Source organism: Lissotriton vulgaris, chromosome 10 (genome assembly GCF_964263255.1).
Source record: "Lissotriton vulgaris chromosome 10, aLisVul1.2, whole genome shotgun sequence".
NCBI lineage: Eukaryota > Metazoa > Chordata > Amphibia > Caudata > Salamandridae > Lissotriton > Lissotriton vulgaris.
Genome location: NC_141698.1, coordinates 153,495,527 through 153,521,891, shown reverse-complemented (window position 1 = coordinate 153,521,891; position 26,365 = coordinate 153,495,527). Strand labels below are relative to the sequence as shown.

General features: G+C 46.2%; 1 protein-coding gene across 1 annotated transcript in view; it reads left to right on the top strand.

Moving 5' to 3' along the window:
* The window catches only part of LMTK2 (lemur tail kinase 2), a 254,965-nt gene that overhangs the window by 169,006 nt on the left and 59,594 nt on the right, over positions 1-26,365 (top strand). The window contains exons 8-9 of the mRNA XM_086940730.1: positions 22,840-22,924; positions 23,999-24,120. Coding sequence (XP_086796856.1) covers positions 22,840-22,924; positions 23,999-24,120 — 207 coding nt within the window. The remainder of the gene's footprint in view (positions 1-22,839; positions 22,925-23,998; positions 24,121-26,365) is intronic.

Genomic DNA, 26,365 nt, shown 5'->3' with positions numbered 1-26,365 from the left:
ATATAACAAGCCTGGTCAAAGCCAATAGATCTCGCCTACGTGAGATATATTGGCTTTGTCAACGTCTGTTAGCCATGTTGTACAGCAGCATGGTTCTGTGCAGAGTGACAAAGTGAAAAAAAAAATGCTGTGGTTCTGCAAGTGCTGGTTGTGACAGCTTTTTTTCTGTTTGGAGTGGTGGGATATGCAATACAATGTTGAAACCAAGTATCATATGAAGGTTCCGGGCTGTGGAGTGTGACACCAGTGGAACTGCTGTCTCTTTAACAAATGTGAGGCATAGATGGGTGTCCAACACAAGTCCAGATGGGCTGGATCCACACCATGTTTTAGACACTGACTAATTACATAAGTTGTCTTTCAAATCAATGCAAGAACATTTTTATGTGGATGACAAGAAAATCTGGCATGAATTTGGGTGTCCTGGACCTACATTGGACACTCAGTCACTTGTTGTCATTTTACTTGTTCCGCAAGAAACAGACTGGCGCAGGAATGCTTGTCAAATTGTGAATTGGTCTTTGGAGTGCAAGCACCGTGTGATTTATGTTTTAGTTAAATGCAAGCTCAAACAAGTCATTAAACCATGTTACGACGTGAAGCATTATACTTTCTTCATATCTGAATTAGTAGAATAAACAGGACAGTTAGTACTTCAACTTGGCTGACAGCAATTTTGAAAAATGCAATTCCTATTATCTCTGAACTAAAGAGAGACATGGGGGATATGAAATGGAGGCACTTGAGCTGAGCTGCGTGTCTGAGAATAGCGCCCACAAGCTGCAGGAGAGGCTAGAAATGCTGCCAGCAATGGACAGAAAGACTGTGGCCTCGCACATCAGAGTGGGCTATCGTCAGACAAACTATTAGGAAGTCCTCAAAACCTGTCAAAATGTGTAATGCTCTTACTCTTTAAGTGCTGCCCTTTTGGGCAAAGAATGAACAACTCACTGCAAAGAGCACTGATAGAATAAATGGCTTGCTCAAAGATTCAGACAAGCGCTACAAAAAGCAGTGACAGACGAACCCACTTGTTTAAAAATTTACCCAAGCGCTACAAAGAGCACTGCAGAATGAACCAGGTGCTATATAGAACAGTGAAAAAATAATCAACCCCCTTGTACAAAAAACGAGGTAAGTGCTATAAAGAGCAGTGATAGAAGAACCCACTTGCTCAAAGAATAAACTAAGCGCTATAAAGAGCAGTGACGGAATAACACTGCTATTCAAGCAAGCAGGCGAATACAGACTGTCACAAAACACTTGACGACAACACAGGCAGAGCACAACCTGACCTTGCATCTACATATTGCTTCCAGGAAAATGACTTAATTCTATTTTTTAATGAATGCACATTTTTGAGGCCGAAGAGCAATGCTAACCTTACACCGTACACCGAGATATGAAGATTCAAACAAAACACAGAGGGTTTCCTGTGCTGCAGATCTGACGACGATCCCATAGCGAGGTCTGGATCACAGGGTGTTGTTCATGTCACAAAGGGCAGGCGAGCCCTAGGTCACATCAGAAACCCTGTTCGCTTCCTCCCAATCTTGGAGATAAAAAAAGTTGGAAGTTAAAAAATAATGGGCTAATTATTATGGCTGTCAGTACGACAAAGAAAGGAGAACAGAGTGAAAATGAGGAGACTGTATTTGCCACAGAATATGCCTACGTGGAGCAGACAGTGGCCGGAATCGCACTGATTTATTGGACTGAAACCGATACGATACCTGGCTTCTTTTTGGTCTCAGTCCCAAGACCGTGGTTAGTGTTGGTGATGTATCGTGAGTACTGTTTCCCCCATGGAAAGATGATAATACACTCAACACCGCCACTACCTGCCTCACCTCAAGATCACTTACCCTCTCTGACACTGATTCCCAGGGCACACAAGATACTTATCACACACCTAAGAAGACTATTACCTGGTCCTACCAGATCCAGATATTGAACCACTGGTGCCTACAAAACCATCTCCCCCTGACAACACCATCTTATTACCATACAGAGAGCTGCAGAGAATCATAAGCTCCCAATGCATTCTACAGAGCAGGAAAGTGACTTTCTCATGGAAACACATTCAAGCACACAGAGCGTATAGTCCAATACTTGCCTAGGATTAGATCCATTCTTGATGTTTCCAAGGAGGTGTTCAAAGACCAAGTCAAATCAAGGGACAAATTGAGAAAAAAATATAGAACTCACCAACCATCCAAATCTACATTTGAGGGCATCGCCCAAAAGATTCCCTTGTAGTCACCCCTACTAGAAAAAGGGCAGCTTCAAAAGGCACTGGAGAGCTCCTCCTCCAGATAAGGAGAGTAAAAGGATTGATGCTGCTGCAAAAAGAGTTGCCACTGGGCACGCTAATCATTGAAGAATTGCCAATTCTGTGGGCATGTTCTCATGTTAAAACAGAGCAACAAGGGATGAAATACAAGCGCTCATGCAACATCTTCCAGAAGAACATAAAAAGCAGAGAGAACATTTGGTTAATGAGGGTAAGATCATTTCAAATGCTACCATCAAATTTGCTTAGCAGACACCGCTGCTGGGGGCATAAACACATCTACTGTGCTCAGAAGACATGCATGGCTATGAATTTCCGGTTTCAAACCAGAAGTACAGCAACATATTTTAAATGTCCCTTTCGATGGAGAACACCTCTTCGGTTCAGCTGTACACCCTCAGCTTGAAAAAAATAAAAAAGGACACTGACACTGCCAAATCAAAGGGTGCCCTACACACCACAACACAAAAACAACAGCCCTTTCCGAGTTGCCAAGGTAGAGGGGCTGCAAAAGCCTCTAACACAGAAAATAATACCCATCAACATCAACAGCAACAATACCACCAACATGGGCTTGGTTACTGTCCTGGAGATTACAAAAATAATAAAGGCAGAGGAAGAGGCATCCTCAACATGGGCACCTACACCACCCCACCAAAATGACTTGCTCACTCCCCCCCCCCCCCCCCGCCCCCCCCTTCCCATACGACTACCACAAAACTTCAGTCGGGGGCAAGGCTACAACAATTCCATCAGTTGTGGCAAAACATTACATCAGATCAATGGATTTTAGAAATTGTCAGACAAGGATATTGCCTAAGACGACTACAACAATCACCAAATATTCCACCAAAAAAGCAGGTCTTAAATACACAGCGTCTAAACCTGTTCAAAGAAGATGTAATGGCTTTACTCCCAAAACGGGCCATTGAAATCGTCCCACACAAGTATCAAAACAAAGGAGTGTGTTTATTTTCTAATACCAAAGCAAGATGGAACCCTAATACCAATTCTTGATCTGAGACCACTCAGTTGTTACATAATATCTGAACATTTTCACATTGTCACATTCAAGATGTGATACCTCTACTTCAAAAAGGCAACTTCATGACTGCACTAGACCTGAAGGATGCTTACTTCACATTCCAATCCATCCAGCATACAGAAAATTCCTGTGGTGTGAGGTAAATAGACGTCATTATCAATTCAAAGTACTACCCTTTGGAGTAACAACAGCCCCTAGGGTCAATACAAAGTGGCTAGCAGTAGTAGCAGCAAAACGAAGAATAGAAAATATTCATGTGTTTCCCTACCTCAACGATTAGCTGATCCAGAGTCCAGACAAAACCAAATGTCTATCAGACACCCTAAAGACAATACATCTATTCCATCAATTAGGTTTCCTCAATCAATGTGACAAAATCACATCTCCAACCATCCCAAATTCAAGACAGGGTCAATACTCAGTACCATATTAGGGACAGCTTACCTCAATCTCCAGAACCAACTGGATCTTTTTCAGCCACATCATCGCCTGCAAGTCAAAACAATAATGCGTCTACTAGGAATGATGGCATCTTGCATAGCAATAGTGCCTCAGGCTCGCCTACACATGAGACCCCTTCAGGAGTGTTTAGCGTCTCAATGTCACAAGTGGGAGGGTACATGGAAGATCTAGTGTTGGTTTCGCCCAAGGTTCATCAGTCTCTTTTGTGGTGGAACACTTCAAATATAGTAGCAAGGAGAGCCTTCAAGGATCCAATCCCGCACATAACAGTTGCATCCGATGCATCACTTCTGGAATGGGGAGCCTATAAGAAGGGACAGGGACACTGAACAGAAATACAACAGGTTCTACACATCAACACATTAGAACTACTGGCTTTTCGAGTGGCTCTCAAAGCGTTCCTCACAAACTAGCAGGGAAGACCATTCTTCCACGCACATACAATATGACTGCAATGTATTACGTTCAGAAACTGGGGGAACCCATTCCATTCAATTATCCCGATTGGCACAAAAGATATGGAAATGGGCGAAGAGTAACATCAACCTCCTAGCCCGATGGGAGGCGAACACAATTGCGGATCTCAGGCTGAACGCACTGGTAGATTCACGAGTGGGAAATACACTGCTCACTGTTACAAACATACTTCCAACATTGAGGAACCCTCACTATAGACCTGTTTTTAATAAAAGAAAATGCAACATGCAAAAACTTCGCTTCCAGACCTCCAAACCCACAATCTGCAGCAGAGCTCTATGGATGAACTGATCAGGGCTAATTGAGTACTCCTCTCCTCTGCTCCCACTCATATCTTCTGTGGTCAGGAAACTCAGACAGACTTCACTTACCCTAATTCTAATCGTACCCACCTGGGGTATTCAACCATGGTACACAATACTATTGGAGCTCTCCCTACAACCTCACGATAAGCTACTCAACTATCCAAATTTTCTCACGCACAGCAAGGGCAGGGTGAACATCCCAAGTATTAACAGCTCAATCTTACATTATTGCTCCTGAGGTCATAGAATTTGGATACCTCGATCTACCTGATGAATTTATGTCTATTCTCAAAGAAGCAAGAAGACCTACCAAAAGGGCTTGCTATGCAGCAAAATGGAAGCGTTTTGTGCATTACTGTACAACACAGCACATTAATCCTTCTCTCCCCAAAAGAACAACTAATATGTTATCTGTTACGAGTCAGTTAGCATACACCTCAATACGCTTACATAGAGCTATTGCAGCTTATTTTCAAAACAGGTAACGCCAGTCACTTTTCCACATTCCTGTAGTGAAAGCCTTCATTGAAGAATCATTCCACCATGTACACCTCCAGTACCAGCATTGAATTTAAACATTGTCCTTGCACGGCTAATGTGGGGCACCATTTGAGCCAATACATAACTGCTAACAGCAATTCTTAACATGTAAAGTAGCTTTCCTCATAGTGTTCACATCCTCATGAAGGTCAGCAAGCTATATGCACTCACAACCGAAGAGCCTTACTTCCAAGTGTTCTCTGACAAAGTGCGTTTACGTACCAACCCAAACTTTTTACCCAATTTCTCCTTTACTTTTAGTATTACATCTTTTTATTGAGAGAAAAAGCATCACAAAGGGTGCAGCGGCTCGGCTCGTGCTAGAAGTGGCACAGGCCCGCCAATGGCAATACAGGCATGTAGGTAGGTCTGCGATAAGCTCCGTTCATTTTGCGTGATACACAGCAAGCCGCCTACAACCCAACTGTGCCGGCCGCGTTGTAAAGGTTCAGGAGCCACTTTTGAATGCATTATGCCATATAATAAAAGAATATAATAAAAGAACAACAACCCCACCAATTCCCCCCTCCAATCCCACCCCCCTCCTTGTCCATCGAGTAAGATAACAGGAGACTGACATTGCTTTAAAGGGTTTCTTGGGAGGTATCTCGCCTCTGGACTTTCGGCCTACGTGGTTGTATTTTAGGATCTGCGAGTGGGGTATCCGCCAAGCGCAGCAGTCTCAGGTAGCGTGGGCAGCTCAGCTCCCTGAATTCCCCGGTGAGTAGGGTCAGGAACGGCCGCCATAGTTCCGCAAAGTCCGCTCACTTCCCGGCTTTCGCCAACGACAACTTCTCCATACCTAGCACCATCCAAAGCCTATGTAACCACCCAAGTTGCTGAGGAGGTTGAACGTTTCTCCAGTGTGCCACAATGTTCTGTACCCCTGCCCCCAGTGCAATCGCTATGAGTCTCCCCCTCAAGGACTTCAGGGGGTACATCAAGGAGTTAGGGAGGCCAAGCAGCACATAGGCGGGGAATCTGGGAAGTTGTGTGTCTAGGTGCGTGTCTATTAAATCGAGGATTGCGGTCCAGTAAGGTTGTAAACGTTCACAGCTCCATGGTATGTGTTCTAGTGTGCCGAGCTCCCCGCATCCCCTCCAACAGCGATCGCTAACTCGGGAGTCCCAGCGGTGTAGACGTTCAGGTGTATGATACCAATAAGTGACCACTTTGGTCAGGGTTTCAGTAAGGCCCATGTGGTAGGCAGAATGTCGGGCCCTATGGTATATGCCTTCCCACTCCTTGCGAGTAAGTTCTCTCCCCAAGTCTCTCTCCCATCTGACCCTCCCCGCATTGTATGAGTGGATGTTGGTGAGAAGTAAGTGTTGTTTGTTCTAGAAAGTTGTTCCTTCAATGGTCATATATATCTATGGGCAGTATACATAAGATAATTTTGAGAAAGGTGACAGACTTATATAAACATGTTTATTTTGTCATAGTTTTTATTTTCATTTACTTAAGTTTTTTTCATTTCAATTTCTCAAATACAGATTACAAAATTCATCATAGATACATTTTACAGACTCAAAGCAATTTTTTGGGGTTTTTAAAACACACATTATAAATAACACACTACAAATACAAGAAAGAATTATTTATACACTGAAGAAATTGATTGATTTTTAAGAAGGCCACCTGATATACAAGGACACAGCTCAATTCGCAAACAAACACACATGCATACCACACTTGCACTACCAAAAGGGGAAGAAAAATACGTATAAGTTGACAAGTTCACAGGTTGTCAAGTTTTAGGGTCTCAGAAAGACTTAGGACCCCCGCACATGATTGGTCGACGCGCGTTTCGGTGGATAACCACCTTCCTCAGGACCTTTTTTTCTCTTGTGGGTCAAAGATATCAGGGGACAAGAAAAGCTAGGCCAATATGGATTCCTTGCGTGCTCAGTTGATAGATTTTCAAATTGAATACTTGTTAAAAACACCACTTTTCATTGTGAAACAGGGTTCGATTACTTCAACCTGTTCAGAGACGATTATTTGTTCTCCAGGGAGTCAATTAAAAACTTTAAATGGCTGATGATGCCCTCAGTAGTATAAAACGAATTGGTAAGGTGTAGTCTCAGTAGTTGTGGTGTCTCGTTATTTGCATAGACGCAGGAAACATTCCTTTATATGGCTAGTGATCTGTTGTCAGTTACTGGACCGGGAATGGTGATAATGCTTTTCTCAGCTTGATGAATCTGACCCCATTCATTACACTGCATCCATCTGGACATGGGGGGTCTCGGGGTGTATTCGGGTCTTCCTCGGTCCTCGGCGGTAAGTCTGTCACCTTTCTCAAAATTATCTGATGTATACTGCCCATAGATATATATGACCATTGAAGGAACAACTTTCTAGAACAAATTTCTCTCTTCCCCTCTGTTCCTTGGTCGCAAATTATTCTTTTTGAGGGGGTCCCATTCCTCATGCTGGAGAAGGAAGTGTTGTTACAGGTCTGAGAGCAGCTTTTTGTCGGAGGTACGTGTCAACAGCCATTTTTCGTACGGCGTGAGATGTCGCTGTGCGCCGGGTTTAATTGACTGGTGTAGGACCCAGTGACGGACCTGTAGGTAGGGCAAGCGGTCAGTTTCCGGAACGCCATAATCCTCCTTCACCTTCTGAAAGGGAAGAATACCGTTAAGGTCAAACATGTGTCCCACGTCTCTGCAGGGTGTCGTCCTCCAAATCACAAACTCCTGAGGGTCGAGGCCAGGGGAAAAGTCCGGGTTACCGAATATCGGTGTCATTGGGGAGGGGAATGAAGTGAGACCCCGCCGGACTGCCACATTATCCCAAGTGCTCAGGACCGTGCTCGTGATTTGCGACTCGTAAAGATTGGGCGGCCTATGGCGGCGCGGTAAAAATGGGACACCCTTTAGCAGCTGGCCTGCCACTGCCTGGTCTTGGAAGAGCCAGTGTTTACTGGATTCCAGTTGGAGCCATTCTACAAGTGTGCGTAGCTGGGCGGCCTGAAAGTATAGAGTGAGGTCGGGTATGCCTACTCCGCCATGTGCTGGAGGGAGTGTAGCAAACGAATGTTTAAAGCGCGGGCGACGGCCATTCCAGATGTAACGCCCCAGATCTGATTGCGTTTTGTGGAGCCATCCCTCCGGTGGGCGCAGGGGTAGCGTTTGAAAGACCATAAAGAATCTGTGGCAGCAAGGTCATTTTGGAAGCCGCAATGCGACCCAGCGAGGAGAGTGTGAGGTGTTTCCATCGCCTGAGTTCTCCATTCAGGCGCGAGCTAAGCCTCACGTAATTGGCGTCCGCCGTTGCTCGCACAGTCGGTGCCAACAGGACCCCCAGATAGGAAAAGGGAGAGGTAGACCACTGTAAGTCGAACTCGGCCTGTGCCTCCGCCAACACGTCTGGTGACAAGGAGATGTTTAAGGCCTCCGACTTCCCCACGTTGACCTTGAAGCCTAGGCTAGAGCAAAGGTGTGAAGCTCCACAAAGAGCACCCGAAGGGATTGCATCGGTTTCATCAGAGAGAGCAGAACGTCGTCTTCATAAAGACTGACTTTATGTGTTTCGCCACCGAACGGGATTCCTTCAATGAGGCTGTGCTGTCTTATGCGTTGTGCTAACGGCTCCATATATAGCACGAACAGTAGGGGGGAGAGCGGGCAGCCCTGCCTGCTCCCCTGACTAATTGGGAACCGTGGAGAGGTATGGCCATTGACTCTGACCGTCGCAGTCGGCTGTCGGTAACAGTTAAAAATACGGTTGCGGAGGGTCTCACCCATACCGAACCTTTGAAGTGCCTGGTCTAGGTACGGCCAGTGCACTCTATTGAATGCCTTCTCAGCATCGATGGTAAGGATCATGCAGCCCGGTCTCGTTCGAGACCCCGCTTCTATCAAGTGAAGGACGCGTCTAGTGTTGTCACTGGTTTGCTGCTGCGGGATGAACCTGGCCTGGTCGGGTTCCACCAGTTGCTGCATATACGGGGCGAGCCTGCTCGATATGATCCCTGTGTATAGCTTGAGATCTATATTTAACAAGGATATCGGCCAGTATGATCCACACTGGGTGGGATCCCGGCCTGCTTTGGGTATTACCGATATCGCGGCTTCTAGCAGATCCGGAGGCACGGCGCCGGGTTGATCGAAGGTGTTAAATAGATCACGCAATAGAGGGGCTATTTGTGGGCAGAACGTCTTATAAAAGGCCGCTGAATAGCCGTCCGGTCCCGGCGATTTACCCAGTTTGAGGCGTGATATCGCCGATATCACTTCCTCTAGTCCTATGGGGCGATCGAGGACTTCCGCCTGTGCCTCAGTTAAGGAAGGGAGGGTTGCACCCTGAAGATAGTCCCGGCTCGCCTGCAGCTCTAAGTGGTCCACCTCATAGAGGTCTGCATAGAAGTCCCCAAAGGCAGCGGCAATCGCCCCATCCTCCACTATCGGGTTCCCACCTCCAACCTGGATGGTCCGGATGTGCTGCTTCTGCTGCTGCTACCGCAGCCTGCTGGCCAGTAGTCTCCCACAGCGGTCCCCCCCCCCCGTGTAGTGCGCAAAGCGTAGCCGCAGAGCGGCGTATTCAGCTACGTCTTGATCTAGGGCTGCAAGCATCTTTCTTTCCGCGCATAATTGGCGCCATGCCCGGGCCGCTCCTGTACGCTGATGCATTTGTTCCAGCTCAGCCACACGTTGGGTGATCTCGGCCCTCTTTTGCGCGCGTTCCCTGTTGTTGGCCGTGGCCAGAGAGATGAATTCGCCCCGAAGGACCGCCTTGAGCGTTGCCCATTGGGTGGCTTTAGAGTTATCCTCGTTCGCCTTGTGAACGAGGAATTGGCTGAGGGCAATCTTGATGCGCTCGACCACGACCAAGTTTTGTAGTAAGCTATCGCGCAAGCGCCAGTGCCGCTGGGGTCCCGGTGTGGTTGGCATCAGGAAAGATGCCACCACCGGAGAGTGGTCTGACAGGGAGGCCGGTTGAATCTCGACATCTCGTGCGCAGGACGCCAATTGGGAGGAGCACAGAAGGTAATCGAGCCTTGCGTACGTTTTGTGGGCCGCTGAGTAGTGAGTGTATGCTGTGGCTTGTGGATGTACCTGCCTTCACAAGTCAATTAGGCAGAGATCTGCGAGACGAGCCTGACCCGTCGCCGATAGCGCCCCTACCTGACCTGAACGTTGACCCGACCTGTCTCTGGTGTTGTGAAACACCAAGTTGAGGTCACCTCCCAGCAGTAAGTGTGAGTGTGTGTTGGCTGTGACCGTCTCTAAGGCCCTGTGTAAGAATGCCTCCTGCCCATCAATGGGTGCGTAAATGGAGCCTATCAGTAGTGTCTGCCCTGCTATGAGGAAGCGGTGTGCCAGTAACCTGCCTTTGATCTCTGCCTCCTTGTGTAGGACCCATCCCCCAAATGATTTGGCCACTAGTATCGCTACCCCAGCTACTTTCTTGTTCGCAGAGGAAAAAAATAGCCATGGAAAGGAGCGTGATTTAAGTCTATGTTGATCTTTAGGTAGCAGGTGTCTCCTGTAGGAGGCAGATGTCTGCCCCTGAATGCTCCAGGAGAGAGCGAATCTCCTTGCGTTTGATTGGGTTATTAAGCCCTCTCACATTGAGAGTGAGAATAGTCAATGGGCGTGTCATGTCAAGCCTGCAGGTGGAGAAGCTGTGTGGTGCGCTTGATTCGCGAAGGTGAACAGGGAAAAAAGGCCTTGCTCAGTACTCGTGGACAAGGAGGACCCCCCACCCACTCCCCTTTCCCCCTCCCTCTTCCCCCCCTTCCCCCACCAACACCCCTCCCCACCCCACCTGGATCCCCCCAAACCCCAACAAGAGGAACCATTCCAAAAACAAAACCCCAAACCACTTGACAGAACGCCCCTGAATAACAGACAAGAGGAGGGAACAATAGTCCATCACAAAAGTCCAAAGGGCTGGGGGCAGGAACTTAACCCCACCAGCCACCCAAGTCCTGATACAGGACAGTATTCTTGGCGAACGTGGCACTACGTTACCCATCAAAGTCCATACTTCAGGTCCCTCCGACGCCAGCGATCATCCTGCAGAGGTCAAGCGTTCAAGGACAGCGATCAGGAACCCTCCGGAGTCTCCATCGCCTTCGCCACAGAGGCCACTGCAGCCCCTCTCCTTCAGGCTAATGGACAAATCCGGACCCGAGGATTTTGCTGGTTTGCCCACTGTTTGCCACTCCGCGGAACGACGACGACTCCTCGATGGGGAGGACAAGGCCTCCGTCTGGACCTCCGCTCCCTCCAGTCCCAACAATTCACGAGCTACCTCCAAGGATCGCACCTGGATCAACTTGCCCTTCCACTTGAAGATCAGTCTGAAGGGATGCCCCCAGGAGTAGGGGACCCCCTGTTCATGGAGGAAGGTGGTGATCGGTCGAAAGTCTCTCCGCTTGGCCAGGGTGGAGGCCGCTAGGTCTTGGTATAGTACTGGGCGATGGTCACGAAACATGAGGGGAGCCTGCTCGCGTGCCTTCTTCAGAATCCGCTCTTTGAGCTGAAAATCGTGGACACATACCAGGATATCAGGGGAGGTGCATTGGATCCGCGTGGGAGGCCGACCCTGTGGACTCTGTCCATTTGAATCTCACGGAGGTCTTCCTCTTGCAGGACGTGGCGAAAGAGGCTGTCGACATATTCCCGTAGGTCTGTTCGTTCTCCTTTTCACGGGACTGCTCTAATCCTGACGTTGTTGCGCCGAGATCTATTCTCTAGATCCTCTGTATTCGCCTGAAGGTCTAGGTTCTGCTCCGTAAGGCGCAAGACGTCCTGCTGGAGCTGATGTATGTCCCCGGCCGTCCCCAGGTCATGCTCCTCCAGAGTTGCGACTCTGTCACCAATGGCGTCAACGTCCCTCCTCACCTCCCTTAAATCTGAGGCCAGTTGAGTCCACAGTTCCTGGATATCTTCCTTTATGGCCGTGAAGAGCTCTCGCATAAAGGCTTTGGTGGCAGGGGCCTCACTGTCATCTGGACTGTTGGGTTTATCGGCCACTGGCGCAGGCCGTATCGGCGAGCTCTTCTGAACCCCATCCTTTGGGAGTTTATCCTTTTTGGGCCTGGTCGACGCCATGATGTTCCTCACCTCCGGCGTCTCTGGTCGGTGGTCGGTGCGCAGTGACCTCCTCCTTTCTAGCGCGCCAAGGCCGCGGTTTTGTCATGGCACCCGGGAACTGCTCCGTGCGGCGGTCCGCAGTGCTCGAACACCTCGATCACAGGGCCAAACTCGCCAGGGGTCTCTCTCCAACGGCTCCGGCCCGTTCCCTTAGGCCCGCCTCATCTTTGTCCTTGCCGCTAGGCAGAGGTGTGTCGGTGCAAGCCTGGGCCGTAGGGGCCCGAATGTAGACCCAAGGTCTTTTGCGCAACAAGGGCCCGAGGCAGCACGTTGTTCAGGAGTCCACTAAGTTTATGGCGCTCTGTGGCCGCAGTAGTCGCTCACCGCAGGGCCGCTCACCAAGGCTGCCAGTGTTGGATCTAGCCCTGATCTCTTGACTGGGTGAGAGTATTCTGCTTAATTCAGAAACTCTGTCCATCACCACCCCTTGTTAAATATTTTGTCCACCCTAAGCGTTGAAGGGTATACTCAGATGTGAGTCCCTTGCTCATTGCACCATCTGGATTCAAGCAAACCGGGCCGACGACGGCTGAAATGCCAGAAACCGGTCCCCGGGAGCTTGTTTCCTTCCCTGTGTAAGAATTGGCTTGGTAGTTTGGTTTGCCCTGTTCCCATCATGCACTGGGACAGGAACAGACTAATTTGCATATAGCCAGGTTCTGAGCTGGGATGGTGCAGTGAGCTAAAAAAACGGTGTTGGATCTAGCCCTGATCTCTTGACTGGGTGAGAGTATTCTGCTTAATTCAGAAACTCTGTCCATCACCACCCCTTGTTGTTAAATATTTTGTCCACCCTAAGCGTGGAAGGGTATACTCAGATGTGAGTCCCTTGCTCATTGCACCATCAGGATTCAAGCAAACCGGGCCATCGACGGCTGAAATGCCAGAAACCGGTCCCCGGGAGCTTGTTTCCTTCCCAGTGTAAGAATTGGCTTGGTAGTTTGGTTTGCCCTGTTCCCATCATGCACTGGGACAGGAACAGACTAATTTGCATATAGCCAGGTTCTGAGCTGGGATGGTGCAGTGAGCTAAAAAACGGTGTTGGATCTAGCCCTGATCTCTTGACTGGGTGAGAGTATTCTGCTTAATTCAGAAACTCTGTCCATCACCACCCCTTGTTAAATATTTTGTCCACCCTAAGCGTGGAAGGGTATACTCAGATGTGAGTCCCTTGCTCATTGCACCATCAGGATTCAAGCAAACCGGGCCGTCGACGGCTGAAATGCCAGAAACCGGTCCCCGGGAGCTTGTTTCCTTCCCAGTGTAAGAATTGGCTTGGTAGTTTGGTTTGCCCTGTTCCCATCATGCACTGGGACAGGAACAGACTAATTTGCATATAGCCAGGTCTCGAGCTGGGATGGTGCAGTGAGCTAAAAAACGGTGTTGGATCTAGCCCTGATCTCTTGACTGGGTGAGAGTATTCTGATTAATTCAGAAACTCTGTCCATCACCACCCCTTGTTGTTAAATATACGCCGGCACCCCAGGCGCCCAGCGCTCTCTCCATGCAGGTCTAAAATCACGGGGCAGCGGATGTGTGATGCGGGGCCCCCGGTGCTCGTCACTGCTCTCCATGCGGCGATCTGCTTACCGGGCCTCTCGGGGTCCGCTCGTCGACCTCGGGTGTTAGGCTGGGCGGCGCCGCCTAGCTGTACCACTCGCGAGCCGAGAGGACGTGAATGCGCCATCCGAATCCCTGGTAGCGGGCCGCTAGCCTTCGGTGCGGTGCCACAATGCCTGCCAGTTCTCGTCGCGGCCCTCTTCGGTCCCAGCCCTCCGCGCCGGGGACTCCAGTAGTCGCACGCCGGAAGCGGGCTCCGGCAGCACAGGGCGCAACTCCCGGTCGCGCTCCGGCGGAAGGCCGCGCCCAGCAAGTCGGTCCCGCTGCCTCCAAACAGCCGTTCGTCCCGCGGAGACCCTCCAGGCGGTGTCCGGATGCTCGGCAGCAGCCGCGGACTTCGGACAGGGAGCTCTGCAGGGCTTAAACAATGCTAATAATAAAACTGCGACCGGGTAAGACGTCTTACTCCTCCGCCATCTTGGCCACGCTCCCTCTCCTTTCCTTTTAAATCAAACCTTGGAGTTACCTGTTATCTTTCAAAAACCCCAAATTGTCGCAGAACTTTCTTTACATACACTAGACTTTGAAAGGGCACTTATGTAGTACGTGGAACGTCCTGAACCCTTCAGAAAAACAAAATAACGGTTTCTTTTTCACATCCAACAAAAGGAAACACTATATCCAAAACAGAGCAAGATTGATTGTTATATGCATCCAAATATGTTATGCAAAAGCAAAAAGAACATTAATATCTGTGTCAAGAGCTCATTTAACAAGAAAAAAATGGGCCTCGCCTCTAAATGAGATTTGCAAAGCGGCAAAATGGCTAAATCCACACTCTTGAACAAAGCATTATTGTGTGGATGTTCAATCAAGACGACCAGCTTTAGTTGGACAAACTGTCCTTCAAACATTATTTCAAACAACCTCACCATCTCATGCCTAAAGCCCCCACATGGAGGGGTACTTATTTAAAGTCCATGCATAGCATGTGTATCTGCATCCAAAACATGCTACAAATGGGTTATATTACTTACCCTGTAAGCATCTATTTATAGTGTGTGGTGCTGAAGATTCATATGCACCCTCCCGACTGCCCGACCGGTATTGGATGGTGACAAAATACCTACAGACCCAGCATGTCTAATAACAAACACTTACTAAGCAGACTATGGCCTCACTCCATTCATGGCAAGGGGAAAACAAACTTTCTAAGGAACAAAGTGTTCGACATGCGCAATGCCTGAGGGGGAGGAGAAACTACACACAGCGCCATCATGAAACTTCCTCAAGGAAAAAATAACCTGCAGAGTACGGGCCCAACATTAAATGGCAGGTTTAGGCATAGCATATGAACCTGCAGCACAACAGGGTATGAATATATGCTTACAGGCTAAGTAACATAATCCTTTTAGGACTGGATGCGATCCAATAAATTAGTATCCACTGTATCTTTCAAACGTCTTATTACCCCAGTTCCTAGCGGCTTCGTTTTCAACCGATTCTAGCAAATGCAACCAGTATATGGGGTACTCTAAATTTACTCATGCATTATAAAATTGCATAGAAGCATTAACTAACCACACACTACTATCATGTATGATAGGTTTTAGTAATTATTTTCTTAAAGTCTCAGTAATGGTTTAGACAGAAAAAAACAGTCCTAGCACCGACCTTTAATCATCCTGGGAGACTCACCGATGCTCCTTTTAAACTTGTGGGCCAAAAACTAATCTAGCCTCAACTTGAGGACATCTCTTGTTGCTGAACAATAATTCTTTTTTTAATTCAAATTTGTGCAGTACCTTTTGCGAAAAGCACATTGTTAGTTTTGCATTGTTTCTTCATAATGCTGGTAATATTTAACTGTAGAACGTGCCTTAGCCAAATATTTAACAGTACAAGGGCTAGAACTGAATTTAACAAAAACAAAGGTCGTACGGCTAGTTGATATCAAAAACAAGAAATTCACATGGTATATAGAGGGGAAGAAAGTAGAAATAGCTGTTTCTTACAAATATCTCGGATTTATGGTAGAACGAAAATTAACCTACAAATCACAGCTCATTTCAATGAAGTCAAAATCTCAAAATCTGATACATGGCTTCAATGTATTAAAAAAAGAAATTAAGCTGTCCATCATATGGCAATTTATTAACAGTTATGCAGACACAGTTAATACCTACAGTAACCTATGGCACTGAAATAATGAAAGGTTGTGAAATCACGGTTTTAAACAAAATTCAAACAAAAGTACATAAAAAAGTCTTCCGTCTCGAGCAAAGCGCATCGCCTGCTCAAGTGTGGCTAGAGTTTGGCTTATTAAACCAGGAATTTCGCAGCAAAGGAGCTTTAATAAAACTGTGCTGGAGGTTGCGTGCCTCTGCTAGTGAAACTATAGATCATCTATGCTGGAAAGAAATAGAAAGTCAAAAAGGAAAGAAAACGCAAGGTTCCTGGGGTAGTTACTTGAACCAGGTGATAACGGACCTCTCCGCTCTCGATATCTGGAATCTTGGCACAGGAAAAAAGGAATTCAACAAACTAATTAACATCACAATAAAATGTTTGTCTCATTCAAAGGACGAGAACACCTTACTACAGAGACTGCATGCCTGGACAGTCATTAACTCATATGGGAAAAAGAAGCCCAGGAATATTTATCAGCATATTTCTCACGTACTCTAAAACATCAGTTTATGAGGTTGCGGCTTGGCATATGGGAAACAAAAGACTTAATCCCAGCATGGAAGGATAAAAGGGAAAATCGAGACTGCAGACTATGCGGGTATAAAGATGAATCCATTCAACACATTTTTTGTGTATGCCCTGTGTTACTAAAAGAACGGAAAGCACTTTTAAAATCTCTACTGAACAAATTGAATATACGCTCATGCAGAGAAGCAGTAATTACCTGGCTAGGCGGAATCTCAATCCCACTGGCATGTAGAGGGGTGACATTTTTAAACGTGTATTTTAAAGGAAATCGGTTGAAATTACAAGAGTAAAAAAGATTCTCTAAAAACGAAATTTTAAATATTAGATGCATAAAAGTAATCTATTGAATATTTTTGTATGATTAAGCAAGCTATTCTATGTGTATATATGTAGTAGTATTATTTAAAAACTGTTATTTAATGTAATGGTTTTTGTTTTTAAAAAAAGACCGATCACCCAAAAGAAAAATCTTGAATCTTGAAACAGTGAAACCATCCCATCATCCCAACTCTGAAAAAAACAAAACAATGAATGAACACTTTGTCTGGCCTCACTTCTATAAAGAAGAAGCAGTTATGTGTTACCAGATAAGTTAACATCTATGGGGCGGGAGGCGCGAGGAGGGGTAGGAGATGCAAGGTCTCAATTGGAGATCTTTTGAAAGCATCTCTACAGACCAGGAGTGTGGGCTGTCCATTTTCCCTATGCCTAGCCAGTTGCCCATCCATGCTACCTATATCAGCTACTTGTATTGCAGAGGTTTTAGTTGTGCCTGCCCGTGCGTGCAATCAAGGCTACGCCTAGTGAGGACGCATTGTGTGATTGGTGTATGCCCTTAGTGTATGTGCTGTTTGTTATGCTCTCAGCGGGGTTTATTGTCATTGTCATTTTTAATGAGGGCATGCAATTGTTCAATGAGCTCGCTCCATCTTTGCACTATAGGAAATTTGCGTAGTCCTCTTTATTCTAAAGCATTCTTTGCTAGTAGTCTGCCTGCCTTGTCGCCCAGTGTGTTTTAACAAGATATGTAGCATGATCAAGGCACCATAGATTTGTCTTACCGTATAAGAGTTGCTGAGAGGTGCCCTGGGGGCGGCTTCCCTCTGACAGATACCTACCTGGAAGACTTCCTACTCAGTTGACGGTGAGGTAGCCCTATTTTAATTCTCCATGAAGAACTGTTCGATGTGTGCTTCCATGCCATGTTGAAAAGGGAAATTGACAAGGATCCTAGTTTGATAGCGCCATATAGGGATGGGCGAAAGCATGCGGCAGTGGCAGCACAGACCTGCCCATCGCTGTATCAGGTAAACTGTTAAAGTCCCCTCCCAGTGTCCATGGTACTCCATGCCAGTGTTTCTGTGGGGCCTATCCAGAATTTGGTTTGGTCAGTATTCGTATTTGAGGCATAGATGCTACCTAATGCCAGTGGCAACCCATCGAGTTTACCGTAAAAAAAAAAACATATCTAGCTTCAGGGTATACCTGAGTGTCTTCAACAGTTAACCGGACGCCCGTCCTCACTTAGATAATGCCGCCCCTTGGCAAATGCGGAAAATTGTGACTACACCTGCCCCACCAGCGGTGCTGCGGTTTGGCCCCTTCTGTAAGTGTGAGGTGGTCTCCTGTAGGAACATTATCTGTGCTTCCCAGGGCATCAAGAAGAGTGGACTTTGTCAGGCTTCATGGGCGCATTGAGGCCTCTAATATTCCAAGTAATTAGGTTGTAACCCCCCACACACGCAGTCGCTGCCCATAGCCAATATTGTGTGAGGTACAGACATAACAGAACGTAGAAAAACAAACGAAAGACCCCAACCCACCCCCCTCCGGGTAGACTACCCCGACTATCCGTTCATGAGACTTCAAAACTGCAACAAGCAGTGATACGATACACACTCTACAATGTGCCTGTAGTGGGTAAGGAGGACTGTAGAAGAGGGACAGCTACCTGTAGTAGTAGTCCGTGGGAAATTCTGCCAGTTTGTCAAATGCCTTACCGGGAACCTGTGGGGGCCCAGCTACATTCCATAAATCAACTTCTTCCAATCGCATCAACCCCAAGGGCTCTTCGGGTCCAGGCTCCCTGCAGGAAATGTCGCTGGACGAGACAGAGCCTCCCCCCATCTTGCACACAGCCCGAAGAGTCACAGTGTCACGGGATTGCAGGTCGATAGCTAAAACTACAATTCTACAGGAATATGCTGCATGTCTTTGCCACTGTGTCGTCGGGTCGATAATGCCCCATTACTTCGTCAGGTTCGGGTTTCTGTGGTGCACAGCGAGCATTCTGCATCATCATGTTTGCGACATCAAGACTGATATTGCTTTGTCCAGTCCCAAGCATCTTCTGGTTCAAAGAAAGTGTGGGTATTCCTCAGCCATGATCCTGAGTTTAGCTGGAATAAAAGCGCATACTGGAGACCCATTTCTCTCATCTTCTTCTTAACTTGGAGTAATGAGGAACGTTTATGTTGTAACTCTAAGGTGTAATCTGGGAATATCATCACGTTCGAGTTCTCTATCTGAAACCAGCTCATGCTTCTTGCAACAATGTATCTCTGTCTGATGTTGAGAATGCGTGCTGTTATTTGCCGGGTTGCACTTTTAGGAGGAGTATCGGGACAGGAAGCCTGTGAGCACACTCCAACGCGAAGAAAGGTGAGCGGTCCGGGGGGGAGACCTCCTTATGGAGCCAGGTTTCAATGTACTTTATGGAATCTCGCCAGTCAAGTCTCTCCGGCAGGCGGACAATACGCAGATTATTGAATTGTGCCCTCCCTTCCACATCTTCACCTCTGTCCTCAAGATGTTGCACCCGATTTGAGAGGTCCAATAGGATCTAGGGCAGCTCCATGGTTTGTGAGTGAACGGTTTGAAGAAGGGTACTACTGTTGGTCTGAACTTTTCCGGACTATTTATGTTTGTTCTCATGCAGGATGCCCATATCCTGTACCTCTTAGTCTACTTTTTGCTCTAAAGCAGAGCATCTTTCCAAAATGGCTTGCAGGGTGGGGCCTAACTTGTCTCTGTCCATGTGCTGTGTTTTAGTAACGGGTCCTTTAGGCTCCTGCTGTCCGCTTGGGTCAGGTGAGTGTTCTTGTTCAACCCATGCAAGGCAGGGTGCTGCATCAAGGCATGTCAATTGAGTGTGTGGTATTGTGTGTCAGGCGCTGTTCTGAGGTGTAGCAGGATCAGCTGGTCAGCGATTGTTTCCCTTTATAAGGTTACCTCCACCACAACTACCGCAACTCACTGCCTCAAGCTGCCAGTAGTTGTGGCTTACCGTCAGGTCCGGCCCGGCCCCACAGCAATGGCGTTAGTGGCTCTCTAGGTCAGTGGTTCTTCTTGCCTGGGGGTAATCCCCATCCAACATCAGCCGACACTTAGCTGGGTCCTGACAGGCAGCAGAACCCAGGGCTGGCGCAGCAGTGCAAGTTGGCCTTCCCGGGCCTAGGAACCTAGAGATGGCGGTCAGTCTCTCTCACAGTACCAGGGCCCATGGGCCGGCAGTGCTGCCTTCCTCTCCCGTGTATGGATCTGCAGTGTGAGGGGGACACGGATTGCCCCGATCTCACTCAACCTCGGCACGGCAAAGGCGAATGACACCCAATGCTACAGAAATTGCATGGATCACCAAAATTAGACGTCCGCCATTTTGGCCCGCTAGCCGCGTCCCACAGCTGGACTATAATTCAAGGTCAAATTAGATTCTCTTCTTTTCAGTGCATAAAGTAATCTAAATGATGGCTGATCAAAGTTGTCCATCAGAACTTCCACAATGCCCCATTTGATTTCTTGTGCTAATTTTGAATTAAGAACAATGATTTACTGACAGTACTGTGTATTTGCTATCTGAACGTGGTATTGACTCTATTTTGTGTTTCTTCATTTTACTCCATGGAGAGTGGTATTTGTTGCTGTATTGAACCCATCTGTCACCGTTTAAGTCAGGATTTCTCCTTTCTTAATAGTGGAACTATATCATATGGTCTTAGAAAAGGTGGAATGGTTATCTCTGAAGAATTTAACCAAAACGTGTCATCACATTTTAGCCGTCCACTGTTTGCCGTGAAAGGAGGAATCGCAGATACACTTGCTATCCTCTTTGTTACTAGGGCTTTGTTGTACATCAGGGAATTTGTTTTTAATTGATGGACTGCGTGGCCTGTGTGTTTTGGTCTTTCTTTTGTGCTTGGGAGTTACATTTCAATGTTTGATGCATAATTTTGTATAATGAAATGCTGATACTGATTAAAGTACCTGAGCAGTGCCATGTGTGAATATCCAATATGGTTGGGCTTAAAAAAGTTTACAGAACAAAATATGCATATTCATTATGGAAAAAAACAGGGTCAGTACAGCTCTGTGTGAAATGGAAATAGTGTGTGGATAAAGACAAGTTTAGCTTTTCTTGTGTATCATTAAGGCACATGGACGGCCTGTTGTAAAATATGAAAGTAAGGATTATTTCAGTGCTTGGTTTGTTAGTTTATTTTGTTGTGTATTTTACTAAGGCCCTTCGAATGATGGCCTTGAAATATGAATATGGAGTATTTCCAAGGCGTGTCCTAAGGCACCTAGGGATTTGGGCTTGAAATATTGATTTATATGCTGCTTCTTCATAAATGCTGCATAGCAGTGCACTGGAGGGCACCAGAGGGACCCCCAATAGTGGCCTGGCGGGGGGACGGTCACCAAATGGGTCACTGTGGAAGAGGAGGTGTAATGTTTTGAAGAGCTTAAGGGTAGCCGCAAGCACCCCATATCTATGGCATGGGCCATCATATTACACTCCTTTAAACAGGAGGCGGTGGAGGTACCAGCGCCCCGGAGTGGTCGCTCCCCCGCGGTGAATGTGCACGCTGTGGCTCTCCACTGCAGTCCCTCCATAGAATAAGCACTTAATGGGTCGGAGATAGTAGCCTGGGGCATAGGATTCATATACCACTCCCGGTCTGAGACCCCCTACCCCGCCCTCTTAGCTCTGTGCAACCAGAAGTTCAATTGGATGTTTTAATCTGCGAGACCCGATTCTGCGATGCTATCATAGACAGTGTACCCCAGTTCTACTGCCCAGTTTTGAAGAGTTCTGATCGTTATTTGCTAGGATAGCAACAAGTCGCCCACAGGGCTAGTGTTGAGAGCTCACGCCCGATCTTCAGTACAGAGCACAGGCCATCTCTCATGGACACGTGCTTTACACCCATGTACCTCCCCACATCAGCGATGTAGCCTACTGAAATGACCGATAAGATGTACACTGGGCTGTGGCTAAAACTCTCGCCATGGCGTGCCACCGGCATGATGTTTAATTCCTGTAATAGCTGATATATGTGTACTGTATTTTAAATCAAATTCTAATAAAAACGATTTAAAAAAAAAAAAGAAACCTTGATTTATTTGTACACCTACTTCGTTTTAATTTCTGAATGGGTGTTTTACTAAGGCCCATTGGATGCTTTACATGCTATTAATTTGAGCGGTGGACATGTTGGTCTGTAATTTGGATTGTAAAGGATAGTGGAGGGATAGAAGAGGGAAGGCGTTGCATTTATGTAGCGCTTGCTACCCCTGATGAGGTGTTGAAGCGCTTTTCGGCCCCTCCACAATCCGTTTCGATTCAAATAATTGACTAACATGTCCACCGCTCAAATTAATTTCATATTTCAGTATATTAATTCGCCAATAATCCTTTTTGAGTTCCTTAGTAGTATGCCACTCGCCGAAAAAGCGCTTCAACACCTCGTCAAGGGTGGTAAGCGCTATATAATTGCAATTACACCATTAGTATTTCCTTAGTGTGTATTCTAGGGCGTATAAGATGCTCGCCTCAAAACATTCTGGTTTAATTCAACACTTACTCTGTATGTTCTATTTTCTGGATATGGATTTTACTAAGACACAGGGTGCCCGCCTCGAAATATGACGTATCAACACATGAATTCTAGGTTATGTTTTTGGGATGTTTATCGTACTCGGGCACACTGTCCTTGAAACATGAAGTAAGGGGCTGCTTCCTATGTTATTATGTTCTGGGTGTCTATTGAAAATAAGGTGCATAGGATGCTTGCCTAAATGTATAGCATAGGAAGACATGAATAATTGAGGGTACCCTTGTTTGAACTCCCAAAGGTTGCTCCCTGCGTTTGCTGGTGCCTGCATTTAGCCCTCCAAGTGCGTTTCACTAGGAGCTTCGGAGTATTCTGGTGATGAACGGGTTAACATCCATTAGCAGAAAGCGGTGACATAAGCCGCCATATCGATTCTAAGAGCCTCTTTGAAGGATCGCTTTCCCCGTTTCCTCATTTTGCGTCTCTTCCTTTCCAGTGATTTAGCCCTGCGCAACTGCTTCCTCACGTCGGATTTAACGGCGAAAGTGGGAGATTATGGAATCGGCTTCTGCAGATACAAGGTATGTTGGAAAGAAGCTCGTTCTTTAATTCACTGTAACATTGAATTGGGAAGAGGCTGGTTTTATTTTTTAAACCCTACAAAAGCACTTTTATTCCACTGTTTGTCTACGCTCTGCTTGAGTGCGGTGAGAAGAGGCACTCCTGCGTTTTTTTTTTTGGTTTTTTTTTACATCAGCGTTATTAGCCATGAAAACCAGATTCCTTTCTTTCAAAGTCCCAAATAGAACAACGATTTGAGGTCTGTAGACGTGGCTGAAAAACGTCTTCCATTGTCATCCCGTGCACATATAAAGCAGACTTTGTTGAGCCTCATTGATGTCGAATAAACTATTGAGCTAAGAGAGGAGTTATTTTTTTGGGGGGGGGGGGAGGGAGGTGTGAATAGGATAGCCACCTCACTTAAAAGCAACTGATTGATTTCATTTGCGTTAGTCTATTTAGTTTATTGGAAGAAAAGCAACACTACACCACCCAGAATATTTTAAGCTACTGTCCAGGACTGGAAACACTGCCCGTAATGGCCTGGAGGGGGGTGGTCACCCGGGTGACAGGGATGGAGGAAGGGTAGCGGGGGATTCTGTGAGAGGGTTCCCAAAGAGGTAACCTTTCAGGTCCGTTCTTGAGTTGAGTTAAAGGTGTACAAGTCTTATCTGTTTAATGTGATTCTTTTTTTCTATAGTAACTTAAGCAAGATTCCTTTTTTTCAGTTTAAATAATGGCTTTATATGGAAAAATCATTAAGTTGTATTTGCAAGTATGCTACAGTCTCTGGTTATTAGAAAACTAATTGGAGTAATCTGCTCAGGTCCTCTCAGTTTAGACAGAGCCTCTCAGGGGAGCGACGTGGTTGTGGCCGGTCTTGTTTCAATGGAGATGCTTTTCTAAGATTCTGGTATTTTCTGTATTTGCAATGATATTCTGCACAGCTGGACTTAAAACTGAAAGGAGAATTATAGTTGAAGCGGGTAGTGGTTCAAAGATTAAAAGAAAGACTGGAGATTGAAACGTGTCTGGTGTATTTTCCTTCAGTAACAGTCTCATCCGCATGCTCTCTGTGTTTCTCATTGCTTCAGGAGGACTATCTCGAAACCGACGAAAAGAGGATCTTCCCTCTTCGATGGACTGCCCCAGAGCTGGTGACTAGCTTCCAGGACAGACTTGTCGTAGCCGATCAAACAAAGCACAGTAATATTTGGTATGTAACACATTTTTAAAGTGTTCATACTTTTGGGGGTGGTGTTAATAAAGTCCATATTAATATTTCTAAATGCATGTCCACAATCATAAAGCCAATTGTAAATCTACCTTTGTAGAAGTACTATTCTGCACAGGTGTAGATATACATTTTCCCCAATTCACAAAATTCAGCAGTGGAAATCCTAGTAACGCAAGATGCGGCTTTCCTAGAAACCACAACCGTGAACCGTGATTTCTTTTTTAGGGCTGTTTACTCGGCATCTAAGTATGCATAATGAACAATTAAGCACCATTCACAGGCATCCATTTCTGTTCACAATTGCACTTTTTATTCTCTGCCCCGCCCCATTCCACATGGACTCCCCATTCCACATGGAACCCCCACCCCTCCGGATAATTACCTTCCCCTGCACACCAAGTTATGTGGTTGGAGATAATCCATTCATCTTCACACCCTGAATGGGACATTACTCCTGCTTTTTTTCTACAGTAAAACTTCAGTTGCTTCCAGGATTTTGAAGGGTTGGTTCGGAGTTTGTGAAGGGCCACCAACTCATTCTTTTGTAACCGATCCCTAACTTACCAGTAAAACCCACCCATTTACCAACCTTTGCACAGCGTGTATTGCTTCTTCATTCTTTGCCGAAATGGTGGAAAATTGCACAGGAGTAAAGCATTTATGCCTGACCAGTATCATTGTTTGGATACCTGTCGGGCATAAACGAAGCAATTTTTGTCCATAAATCTAGGTTCACAACTGTAAGAATATATGTGAATCGGCGTAAAAATATTCAAACTTCAATTATTGATGGTATTTAAATGTGTGTCCTCTTGGCAATGTTGAAGACTCACAATATGGAGTCAAAATGCTCATCCCGCTGACCAATATTTTAAAGGGGCCATCCAGTGTAGGAAAAACAGTTATTTTTACCCAGACCTCCCTCCCTAACTAAGACTAACAGTAAGAGTTATGTAAGGATCCATTGTTTGATGTCTGTTTGGGGTTTGAGACCTATTGCGATAGATTTCACTGGATGGCTCTTTTAACATACAAGTATTAATTGCTTTGACCTTAACAATAAAATGAAAATATTTGATGCTGATCTAATAGGTTTTCATTTTAATAGATGTTTAAAGGTCCCTGTAAATTAATGTAATCCTGAGGAAATTCCAGTGCTTCTTTGAAAAGAAAAAGAATAAACCTTTTTTGCAGAACTTTCCACAACTGCGGGAATGCGCCACCTCCCTCTTTTACCCGACATTGCTCCCAGTTTTTCGATATCTGCCTTCCTGGCTCGCCTGCGGCAGCAATATTTCTGATTGGAAAATGTTACTGCAAACTCAGTTATTTAATCAACTAGAATAGCACCACTTCAGCATGTGCACTTGCACCAGAACATTAAAATTGTGTCTCCAAACTTCAGTCAGCGAGGGGGGTTTGACAATGTGGTGTGAAGGGCAAATGAGAGGATCTGCTACAAACAATCAAACCTGCTAACCACATTACAACCTCTTCATGTTTTCTTCTTCCACCGGCAGCCCTCTGTGCACCTGTAAAACTAAATACGAGTGTTTCAGCACCGTACAGAAGAACTCTCTTTAAGCTCAACAGACTCTTTGTCTATAGGGCTCATTATTCTTATTTTATGCTCACTCGCTTTGTCTGGGCGCATAAATGCTGGTTTTTCTTGTATAAATGTATGCACAACACTGATGCCTTGACATTAGTATCACCCAATTGCTTCCTGAACTCCAGCCCTGTGTATGTACTCAAGGAAAACCAGTACTGTGGTTTGTTGTACAGGACATCTTCCATTCCATCTGTAAATTGGATAGTCTCTCACTAGAAACCCTCCAGCCAGGCCACTAACTGAGACTAACCAGCATTGGCATAGCCAATAGGTCTCGCCTTTGGGAAATTTTACGTGTTTAGCTAGAGCTATTGGCAATGCCAATGTGTTAAAGTTATGTTGTAGAAAAGTGTGGCTGCTGTCTAGCATATCGAAAAATTGTACTAAATCAAAACAATAACAATGTGTTGGTTTCTCTGGTCCACTTCGAAAATGGAGACCCTGACATTGTCCTTCTGGCTTCAGCTTATGTTACAGTACACTGGTGTACATTAGTGTAAAAATTGGTGGTGCAACAGCAAAATGAAATATTGTCTGTTGAAGCGCTCCAGTACATTGGATTGTGGCTGTTCTTAATTTACTCATCCAATTCTGCAGCCAGTGCACATATTT